Source organism: Acromyrmex echinatior, chromosome 14 (assembly GCF_024713525.1).
Source record: "Acromyrmex echinatior isolate Ae372 chromosome 14, ASM2471352v2, whole genome shotgun sequence".
Taxonomy (NCBI): Eukaryota; Metazoa; Arthropoda; class Insecta; order Hymenoptera; family Formicidae; genus Acromyrmex; species Acromyrmex echinatior.
Genome location: NC_141865.1, coordinates 4,772,757 through 4,784,918, shown reverse-complemented (window position 1 = coordinate 4,784,918; position 12,162 = coordinate 4,772,757). Strand labels below are relative to the sequence as shown.

General features: G+C 30.4%; 2 protein-coding genes across 6 annotated transcripts in view; one reads left to right on the top strand and one right to left on the bottom strand.

Moving 5' to 3' along the window:
* The first annotated feature begins 4,936 nt into the window (after positions 1 to 4,936).
* LOC105144684 (nucleolar protein 9) lies at positions 4,937 to 11,104 on the top strand. 4 transcript variants are annotated; one of them, XR_015547488.1, is made up of 4 exons: positions 4,937 to 5,183; positions 6,256 to 7,950; positions 9,869 to 10,108; positions 10,978 to 11,104. XR_015547488.1 is itself a non-coding variant. In XM_011053738.2 (4 exons), exons 3-4 carry the CDS (start codon positions 6,261 to 6,263, stop codon positions 10,054 to 10,056), a joined length of 1,878 nt encoding a protein of 625 aa, XP_011052040.2. In that variant the 5' UTR covers positions 4,937 to 5,060; positions 5,153 to 5,183; positions 6,256 to 6,260; the 3' UTR covers positions 10,057 to 11,104. The 4 variants fall into 4 exon arrangements, 2 of the variants coding, with proteins under 2 accessions (XP_011052040.2, XP_011052039.2); XR_015547487.1 differs by having other exon boundaries at positions 10,971 to 11,104; XM_011053738.2 differs by having other exon boundaries at positions 4,937 to 5,060; positions 5,153 to 5,183; positions 9,869 to 11,104.
* The window catches only part of nvy (CBFA2/RUNX1 partner transcriptional co-repressor nervy), a 50,688-nt gene continuing 49,529 nt past the window's right edge, over positions 11,004 to 12,162 (bottom strand). For both annotated transcript variants that reach the window (XM_011053741.2, XM_087413562.1), the window contains one exon: positions 11,004 to 11,737. In XM_011053741.2, the coding sequence (XP_011052043.2) occupies positions 11,483 to 11,737 (255 nt within the window). In that variant the 3' untranslated portion in view covers positions 11,004 to 11,482. The remainder of the gene's footprint in view (positions 11,738 to 12,162) is intronic.

Here is a 12,162-nt window from a genome sequence, read left to right as displayed (position 1 = left end):
AAAAGGAATAATTTTCCCTTGCAATATCAATAAATATATCTCTTTGTATTTTGTAAATTATTAGAATCATTTTGTATAATTTATTATTTTAATATTAAGTATTTTAAATTATGCAAAACTCTGAATGTGATTTTAAAATAATTATGAGATAAAATTTTTCTATTTCTTGATAAAATATATATATATTTTGGATCTTATATCATATACTACTTTAACTGGTATAAAATCCAGTTACTACATGTGGATGAGTTATAAAAGATCAGACTAAAGTCAGTGTATTGAAATAAACAATAATAATTAATAACTATAAAATGTCTTTATAAAAAAACGAAATCATTAAATTATATGCGTTACATAAAAATTTTCGTTGTTATTTCATCAGTAACACATGTACATAAATAAGTATAAAACAATAAAAGGAATTTTTTAAAACAATACACATTATATATGTGTGTATGTAGATATTGCTTTTCTGCACCAACTTGTATAAAACTTAATCCTGAATGAATATTTGGGAATAGGATAGATAAGGAAAATTAATAAAACAATATTTATTTGTTACATTGTAACAAACGCTTTTTTATGTTATGATATTCATGTATAGATGCAACAATTTCATTTCTAACTATTATTTTATATAAACTTTATATTTTTTAATTTTATATATTTCATATATTTAAAAATCGAATATTTTATTCTTTTTTATTTTTATTTCCAAGTGTGTCAAGATATATTCCCGGGAAAAATATTTTATATATAATTATATAAAATTATATAAAAATGTATATAATTTTATATAATTGTGTTTATAAATAGACATATTTTATATATAATTGTATATAATTATATATAAAATTATATTAAATTTTATATATATAATTATATATGATTATATATAAAATATGACCATTTATAAAATACAATTATATAAAGTTATATATAATTTTAAGTAATTTTTTATATAATTATATATAAAATAGTTTTTCCCGAGTTTATTTTAATATTGTATAAAACATGATCATCGAAAAAATTTATCTTTTATTATCTTTTATATTTCTGAGATTGAATTATGAAACCGAGCTTGAGTTACTTCGTATCAAAGCGTTCACATTAACGTATAAATTTACAATTAGTAAACAAAATTTGAGCTAAATTGAATAATCTTTTTGAATTAAATAATTTTACTCTATTCTTATAGTTAAATTAACAAGATATTGTGTAAAAACAGTGGGTACGATATTTAGGAATAAGTAGAAATAACTCAAACTGGGTGTGACATTATAAATTTAACAATATATGCACAATATATTCAATAGTAAAAAGGCATTCTGGATTAAGTTTATCCTAATCTGTTCTAACTCATCCATTTTAAGACAACGAATGTATGGAATGTTACACATATATTTATCCATATATTTTTATTAAATTAATGCATATATGCATTTATAGATATATAATATATTAATAAAATTAATACCACACATCTGTTATCTCAATAATAACATTAATTGTCACTCACCAACCCGACGCGCAACAGCGGAGTTATATCTGCAACGTCGCTACGATGATTCTGTAACAAAAAAAATATAAAATTCAAATTATAACAAACCAGGAAGAACACAGACAATATTAAAAAAAAACGCAAAATTCTCTTAAAATAATCATATAATTTTTAAAATATATAATTTTCATAAGCATCGAATTTCTTAATTCATCATTGAGTTAGGTATTTATAAAATACGTATACACATTTTTAAAAACAGATCTTAAAAATTCTTATATATGAAATTTCAAAATAATTTTTAAATAATCCTTTTTCTAATTATCATTTTTAAATTATTTTAAAATAAAACGACTCAAGAATAAATAGAAGAAAGATATTTATTTTACGTAAGCAAAAAATATTTACCGCAAGGTTGCTCCGCCGATGCCTGATGCCTCTGACCTCCTCCTCCTCTCAGAATCGGGTTGACATCCTCTCGCACAGGACACTCGCGTAAAACACTCGCGAATAATACTCTATAAACGCGCGCGGACTATAACTTGAGTCCGATTACTTGAACGGCACTCCCGAAGCAAACGCGCGACGCGACGAACCGGCTGCGGTTCGTTCATTTTCAATTAAATCGGCGGACGAGGGTACGTTAGCTTCCCCGTTGAATTTTTACATGAAGAGAACGATTTTACTCAATATCTAAAAATTTATCTAGATATATCATTCAGATAGATCCGAAAATTTTTAGATGCTTGAGAAAAATCGCTCTTTTCGTGTATATTCTCTGGGTACTGAGCCTTCTCACCACGTCAAGGTGTACCCGTGAGAAGGAAAATACCACTTAAAAAATGTAACATACAAGGGCTAAATCTTTTATTACGATGTCTATAAGATATGATTAGAGTCAATGGGATAAGCTAGAGATTAATAGAAAAGAGAAATATTTCTTTTATTACCGACAACTAGTTGCGTAGTTACGTTTTTATCCCGATCGTATAACGAAAGGTGCACGGAAACAAAAAATTAATTAAATTATTAATTAACATAAACTATATTAATAAAAGCAGGAATTGCGTTATTTGCATGAGAGTATATTATTTATATTAACGTAGCTTTTTTATGACTCGCGTGATATCATTCGAAGAATAATCGAGTTATATTCAAGCAAGATAAAAATGTTACATTAAATAAAAATAATTGTCGTCCGTAATTATCGCGAAATAGTAATAAATTCTATTTTTTCATCGCGTTTTGATTTCAAATGAATGAATATTCCGTATGAAATATCTATTATGTGATATATGATTGTCTCAATTCTTTTATGAATAATTAATCCTGCGAGTTAGTAATCGTATACTTTTAATATTCAATTCATAAAATATATTGTTTTATATTATTTAGTATTTGTCGCGATTACATTTCAAAAAGAAATGTGAAGAAGAGCGGCACGCGACACGGCTACCTGCCTGTACGAGCTTCGATAAGAGAATAACTGCGCGATAACTACGCATAAATGTGACGCACTCGTGTCACCCCATTCTTTCCCCCTCTCCAAGGTCGCGCGCCAGCCTTCTATCGAAATAACGCACATTACGAAGAGTAAGTAAAATAATATATTCTTAAATTCTTTACATTTTTAATGTTCTCCGATTAATAATTTTGTTACACGGTTTTTGCTTTATTTCTTAAATTCATTACGCACATACACAGCTCATGAATATCTTACGTATTTCAATTGTGTTAGAATTAGTGATTGTTAGTTTGTAATAACTTCATATTATACAAAATCCGCACAGTGTACACAATTTTTAAGAAAGATTGATGCCTTGTGGCTTTTTACTTTTGAATATTATTAATCTTTACTTAATTGTAAATCATCAGAGAGTGAACAATAAAAATAATGTTGGAATGTTAGAAACACTTCACATAAGCAATTTTCTAAAAAAAAGAACCACACTATAAGTAAAAACCACTCTTTATCTCTTGCCTTTTCTCAGCGTATTATATAATAGTTGATAAGAAATATTTAAAATTATAAAATAAGTGTCAAATATACGTTCTTCAATGTACCACGATATAATTATATTAAATAATACGCGCCACTAAATCTAAACTGCAGCTAAGTTTGCGAGAAAATCGATATGAGAAATTACTTCACTAGTTCCGTGATGAAATATTAATTGGATTTTACTTTGTTTCATGTAGTAATATAAAATCTTACTTTATATCTTTTATTTTAAATAAGTCTTTTTAGTCAGGAGTTGATTGTATTTAAAATATATTTTAAATAAAAGGATAAAAGTATTCATTATTTTAATCGTACTATTCGATAATGCAATAAATTTAAATTCATGCGTCGTACGCTTTTGATTCGACAATTGAGAGTGATATACAAAGCCTTCGACGTTTCGTGGATTAATGCGACGTGCGGAACGTTTCGTATACGTGTATCTCGCTCAGAGGTCACCCGAGCGAATGCCGAAGTGATGACGTATCAACCACCGCGCCGCGCGGCATGTTTCGACGCTCCCCCACTTCTCATTGTTTGTCGGTCGGATACACAACTGTCGCGTATGAAAAATATTCACAGTTTATTCAATTACTTAATTTTATTTTACATTATTTTGAGAAACGGATATTGTTGTACATTTTTGCGCTTTGCTTTGTTCAATCGTACATTGCTTGTGTGGTTCTTTTAAACATAATAATTATTCGCGTGGAATATTTTTGATATTCCAACATTATGTCTCAATTTTCATTATCTTTTTTAATGATTTATACTTAAAGATTGATAAAATATTCTATACATTCTATATAAAGATATATACAAATTTTCTTAATATTGCGAAACAATTTGCACTAAACAGCTTTGACTAAAAATACTAAACATCTCTCATTACTTAATTTTTCAGTTAATAAATTAATTTAAGACACTACTATTGCTGTAAATTATTCTGTGTTTTAGAAATTCTTTAAACTTAAACGTATAATGCTCATCATGGCTTAGTAAAATAACTGTTACGAATTATTTAAAATAAAAAATATAAAATAAGCTCCAGAAACTTATTTAAAATATAAAATCGTAGGATAAAAAAAACTGATACGAGTTGTTTAAAATAAAAAAATATAAAATAAAAAAAGTTTCCGAAAACTTATATAAAATATTAAATAAGAAATAAGTCAGAAGTGTATTATAAGACAAAATTCAATAAATTAACTTGTTTGAATTTTCAATTTCGTTTATTAAAATCCAACTACTTTTATTTACATTTATAAGAGATGCGAAATTAAAATTTTTTTCCCATTAAACTATCCTTATTTCTATATGGATAATCGACACGCATCTATCCTGAGGATTAGTACAGAGACGAACCTCATCTACTTTTGACGATACGATTTTATCGATAGTGTCAGAAAATGTATGTAGTCACGTAGTTCCCGAACTGAAAATGTACGAGCGATTTCGATAACAGGAAAAAGGCCGGCATGGCCTCTCTCAGATTTCTCTCTGGTTCACATAATCAGGTTGTGGGAAGCTGGCAAAAAGCAGCTGGAAAGATAAGAGGTTAGGATTCACGTGTATCCTATTTAATTTGTGCCCCTATATTTAAACATCTCTCTCATCATTTTCATTAATTTGACTGATTTAATTCATAGACAACAACTAAGAAAGAAGCAATAAAGAAAGGTAATATATTAAAGAAATAGACATAAGCAAAAAGAGAGAAAGCATGTATAAATTAATGATGAATTCGATCACTTGGCTGCTCTCTCTAGATTGAAACACATTAAAGGCTGCTTTATGTAAAATATCTGAATACAGTAGCATAATATGATCAACTTTAATGAAACAATGCGTTCTGTTACAACGTGAAATAGAGTATATTCTACTAAACACAATTCTGTTAAATAATATGACAGTTATTGAGTACAATCAATGATTTAAAATATGATGATATACTGGTTAAAATATTAATAATAATAGTGAAGTTTAGTTTAAAATATTCATATGCTTTTACATTTCATAATTTCATTAAAACAATTAAAAAAGTAAGACAACCTTAAATAGTAATTTAAAATTATACACACTCTCGAAAATGTCAAAAAATTAAAGATAAAGAGCGATTTATTTAATTTGGACGTTTTGACTCACATTCGAGTCATCTTCAGCAATAGTTTTTGAATATAAGATTTAGTATCTAAAATTTTAACATTCGATCAATTGAAATCGTGATTATTATGCATCCAACATGTACTGGATTTGATCTCTTTAAGTTTCTTGTTTCTGGATCCTTGAGGTGAGTTATTACTATCAGATTTATTTTCTTACGTACGATCATAATTTTAATTTCCTATATTACTTTATCAATGAGAAATAATGATTGTCAGTCAGTTTGTCATGGCTTCCACTAGATTTGTTAACCATGTACAACAATTACATGATGACTGGTAGGATTCTCTCGGCAAAGATTTAACTCATTTCTATTGTGTGATTATTACTGAAGATGACTTGAATGTAAGTCGGAATGTCCAAATTAAATAAATCAAAATTTACACATATAAATTTATGCAATACTTATAGCACTTCACTCTCATTAGCCCACTCTTTACCTAATTTTTCAATTTCTTTAATTTTATGTACAGCAGCTTTTATTGTGCATTAATTTGGAATAATACAAGTGAATTCGCTACAAGTTCATCTAAACTATTTCTTCTAAGTCTGATATATTAATTTAATATTAAATCTAATATTAAAACAGACAGCATGGCGGAAGCACACGAGATCGACAAAAAGAAACGAAAGAAGAAACGTTCTTACATGCAAATGGCGAAGAAAGTTGCCCGTCAGAGAAACTTTAGCAATGACCTGGACAAAGATACCTATCTATATCTAATTCGTATTCTTGAGTTAGTACGTAATAATTCGCCCTCAACTGAGGAGAAGATTATGCTCGCACAGAACGTCTACCAGGAGATATCTGGTCGTGAGATCGTATGTGCCTGTAACCAAGTTGGATCTCGCATCATAGACTCTCTGCTAAAGTACGCTAATTTGGAGACCATTCAAAAGCTGACTCAGGCATTGGAGTCTTCTCTGAGACGATTGAGCAGCGACAGATTCGCCAGTCATATTTTACAGAAGATAATAATAGTCTGTGCTGACAGAGGCAACAGAGACTCTGCGTCAAACGCAAAGGATGCCGCTGGCGATAAAACAAATACAAAATCGAAAAACGCTACTGATACTATTATAGATATTAAGCCATCTGAAGTGCAGTCTTACAACAATATTGTTCTAAAGCTGAGCAAATATGTTCTCAATAATAGTGAGGAGTTTGTATTTGACATTTATGCTAATCATGTCTTGCGAACAGTCATAGAATGTCTGGCAGGATTAATTGAGGATTCTGGCGAAGATAATAAGAAGTCTGCTATGCCGGATCTCACAAAAAGACGTCCTGTAATACAGGAATATAAAGACTTGCTGATACAGAGTTGCGATCGATTGCAGAAATGGCCACAATTCTGTGAATTTGGACGAGAACAATTAACTTCCGGTTTAGTACAATGTATTTTGTATTCTCTAAAAGATGTTGATTCAAATTTAGTGAAAACTATCATCAAAAAGATTAGAACCAAATGTTTTAAAACAGGAAAAGACGAGAAGCTACCAAACATATTTCATTCAGAATATTCTATCAGGATTTTGGAAGCGTGTCTAGTAGTGGCACAGCCGAAAACCTTCCAAAAATTATATAATACCTTTTTTACTGAAAATTTAGAATATTTGTGTTCAACGCAAAATACCAATTTCAGTGTGCAAAAGTTATTAGATTATTGTATTACTAAGGAAATCTTCGAAGAAATATTTGACAAAATAATAGAACACTTTCCAAAAATTATCAAACTTGGTTTTACCGGGATATTAGTCAGCGCAGGAAATGCATGTTTGAGATTGCAAACAAAACAAGGTCCATTTGTCAATGCAATGATCGATGTATTAAAATGCGGCGCATCTTCAGAAAATCAAACGCAGCTTATACAATGTATAATAACTTTAAAGAAACCCTCTCAACTGAAGATTCAATCAAGTAATTCACAACTATCTCCCCATTTACATGGAAGTTTAATAATACAAGCCATATTGAAGTTCAATAAACCAATCAAAGCTGTGAATTCTTTGTTAGAAATGAATAACGAAGAGTTACTACAATTATTTGGCGATCCGAAAGGCAGTCGAATCCTGGATGCTTTCATGGACAGCAAATATGTCGGCGAGAAGAGCAGGGAAAAATTATACAAGAAGTTGCACGGCACTTGGGAAGAATTAGCTAAAAGTACACATGGATCTAGGTGCGTGGATAAAATATGGGCATGGGCACGCATAAATCAAAAAATTCTTATTATGGAGGAGTTGGCTGCGGCTGGGCAATCTTTAAGTTCTACGAAATCAGGCAAGATTATTTCCATGAAACTAAACGTCCCCTTGTTCGCGAGAGATAAAAAGGAGTGGACGCAATCACAAGAGAAAGATGAGAAGACTAAAGCAATATTTGCAAATATTATTGGAAAGACCTTTGAAGAATAAAAATTTATTTAATATAATAATTTCATATCGCAATATGTATCATTTTGACAGAATAGTGTCTTATAATTTTTATAAGACCATAATATGACTATACAATGAATGGAAATAAAGGCTCTAAATGGCCTTTAATGTTCAAGCTGAATCTTTAGTGCTGAAATTCTGTGTGGAAACAAATAGATTCTGTATAGAAGCAGCAATAATTTCTTAATAAGATTGTTATTGAATAATAATCTTGAAGTGCTGAGAGATCCTGAAGCATCTTCACCACTTGTCATATCGTCATGCCTGAGTGCGCGAAATATCAGTTCCGTTAGTAAACTTTTAATCTCTATTAATTTAAAAATTAATATAGCCTCGATATTTTCGTATTAGAATGTTCCAAAGAATCCGTTCTTAAAAGGACATGGATTTTGAGATATTCCGTTGTATATTACATATCTTAAATCTCTCAAACTGTCATTTATTTTCAGTCTTGAAACGCAATTCTAACAGAATTAGAATAATATCACAAATTAAATTGACAAACAATTTAATTAGAGAATTGCATTTCAAGGCTGAAAATAAATTCAGCGTGGTTTGTATATATAAATTCACACAGAATTATTTCAGCACTAAAGATCCAACTTGAACATTTAGGGCCTTTAATTTCTGATTCATTTTGAGAGAATTCCATTTTGTAGATATGTTTGTTAAACAAATGACAAATTATATTGTATATCACAGAATATTAATTATGTCTTTTACAAAAAAAGTAAGCATATACAATTTTAATCTATTTATCCAATTAAAGTTTCACATCCAATTTTCCTCTAATATAATTGTAAGGTATAATAAAAAATCTACTGGTATTGTAGTCTTATATTCGACATAGAATAATCATATATTTCGTTAGTTTATAAATACACTTTATAGGATCCATCATACATCCCCGCAACGTAATGTGCCTAGGAAAAATTACAATAATTCGTAGTCTAGATTTGAGCAAAGTTCCCTAACGCATATGACCGATAAATCCACTTCATCTTCCCGTGTTGACTAGACTTAAATATACGTGATAATCATCTCCTGAGATGCGTGCGCGCAAAGTAAAAGATTCGAAACTTCTCAAGTTACATTATAATCGTTACAATCGTTAAACCTATCAATTGACTAGGATAAAATCGATGCAATTCGTTCTTCATGTACGAAACATCGAGATGAGCGTAGACACATAATAAAATCAAATCACTTTATGTATACTGTAGCTATGTTTGTGTGTGCATGTATATATCAACTTCATCTTGCAATACATATTATTTTCATAACGATATTCTGCGGTGTAATATCGAGATATAGTAAAAAGTTACATCAATGTGAGAGAACACATATTATTCGATCGTTTGAAGAAGAGAAGAAGAGAAACTAACTCGTGCAACATTATAATTTTATGCATAGATTCAACCGATATCGAGAATAGTAAAAGTTTTACGTTTTATTAAACAGCTTCAAATGAGCAATGTAAATGCATTTTTTCTAAATCACGTCCAAATAATCCTTAATTGGACGAGCGTGTTTTTTCAACTCCGCTTTGAGGAATTTAACTGGTTAACGACGAAATGAAGAAACATCTACGCTAATGGGAGATATTTTCATAATGCTACATTTACCGCTATAATATCGATTCAGAACAATGCGAAACGCACATCTGCGATTCATTGATCGGATTCACGGTTATCTATTACTCTTTCAATTGCAGAGATTGTTTAAGACACGCATTATTTCTATTTTGTTTGGTTTAACCCTAGATAATAAATGGATTGGAAATCTCTGCGATTCGGTGGAGGAGAAAAAGGAGAACGATTCTGGCACGATTCTGATAAACATGTACATTTACAATACTATGCATACTTCAACGACGTTATTTGTCCAGAAAAACGTTATGATCGATTACGCTACTTGTGAAATCAAGTATTCGTTTTGTATCATTAATTGATAAAATCTTAAAACGGATTTGTCACATATATCCGACGTTTCATTCAAATATGGTAAGTTATCTAGAGAAATAATCTAGTTATCTTTCTTAAGAAGTTTACCTGCTTTTCTGTGCATTTTTAACATTGACTATTTTTGGTTGTTAGCTGACCGAAGTAAACTGTTAAATCGTTCAAGTTGTCAAAATATTAAAACTATTTAATGTGCTCGACCAACACAAATTTTTTTAAGATACTCCATCCTTTATTCAACTTTTGAACTTTCGCGTACATACTGTTCGAGTAACGTTATTATAATTTTCAACCCTCCGCAATATAAAATGTCTTCCGTCAACAGTAAAAATCTTCGAGAAACGGAGCAAATTTTTTTATTTCGGATGTATAAAAATCTGAAAAATTCTGATATATTTATTAAAGCTTTAACATCGATAGTTTTTCGTTCACTATCATAGAAGTCGGATTGTATTTTATTAATTTTTGCTAAGATTGCATTTTATTAATTTTTATTAAGATTTAAATAATCTATCAGAATCCACAATAAAAAATATCGACAATACCTTTAAAGGGGCAATTACGTGGCCGAAGGGTTAATATAATCTCCAAAGATAAATAACATCAAATTCGATGGCTGATATTCATAGTCTGTTCTTATTTAAGATCGTTTTAAATAATATCTTAAAGAAGTTAATAATGAATCTATGATTAACTTACGATATTTTAAGATTGTACTTAAGATAATCTTAAATATAAGAACTGTCTACAAATATCAGCCTATATTCGCGGTTTTTTAACTGGCTAAATAATCGTAAACTTCATGTGTTATCGCATATTTTGAATTGACTGAAACGCCGGAATTAGAAATCTATCCAGCGAATAAACCGATCCTCGAACTAGTTCGATTCCAATGCTAGTCCAGTTTTCAGGTATTCTTGACAAGCGTATAATCAACTTTTTCGTAAATATGTTGGATCAGAGTAATTCTTATTCATACTCGCCCACCATCCAGATATAATACAAAAGAAATCTCTGGCCAGTTTCACGGAAAGGAAAGGATAAGTGTACGCAGAAGATGTATGATCGGCGAAAACACTGTAGAAGATGAATGAGTTAAAAAGAATGGGCGCAGGAATTTATCTTGTGAATGTGTGAATACCTAATTATCCAAATTTGGAATTGATTCTTTTCTTTCGTCTTAATTCTCACGGAGATATAATCGGAAAGCGGAGAGGACAAACGAATATCTCAACAGTCTCAAGCCAATCTCCAATTTTGAAGATCAGGTATCCGTTTTCACAGGAGTGAGTTCCTCTTGGTTCATTTCAATTCACACATTCTTTACAGAGAAGAGTTTTTTTATAAGAAACGCGATCAGCGTGACTCGTAATCGATTGCTCTGGCCGATCGCTGATTGCTCCTAGCACTGCGACGTCACTTTCCCTTCGAGATCCCGGCAGACGGCACCGGCGTGGCGTCGACCTCGTTGATGTTCGTAGAGAGATTCGTGGCGGCGATCCTTGGCGGACTGCGTGAGGCTGATCTTCGCGGTTCACGTGGCGGCAGGTTATTGCAAGTCGTATGATGGCCGGCCTCCCAGTCGCGATGCTGGCAGAAGGAACCGCAATATCTAGCGATCCCGCATCCACCGCAGGTCTCCAGGGCGGGCCTGCCACAATTCCAACAGCTCTGAAAAAAAAGATGAGGATTTGTGCACTCTTAACTCGACTGGTTTCTATTTAAATATAATAGTTTAGTTCTAACTCAGATAACAATAAAATCCAAGAAAAATCGTATAAAATATTAAATAATATGCACATCATGTATACCTATTGTGAGATTTAAAGAAAAAAAATAGAAAAACTGATTATATAATATATTGTAAAATAAAGTAACTTTAACTTAGACAAAGTAACTTTAGCTCAAATTTAAAAAAAATGCCTAGATAGTTGCATGTCCAAAATTAAGTATGTCATAAAACATTTCAATCTTGGCGTGTGAAAATTATCAAAATTTGAGCCAAAGTTATTCCACTTTACGTTAATATGATTGTATAATAATGACAATTATAATGACAATCATAGTTATGTTTATTTTATCGATATTTAATATTA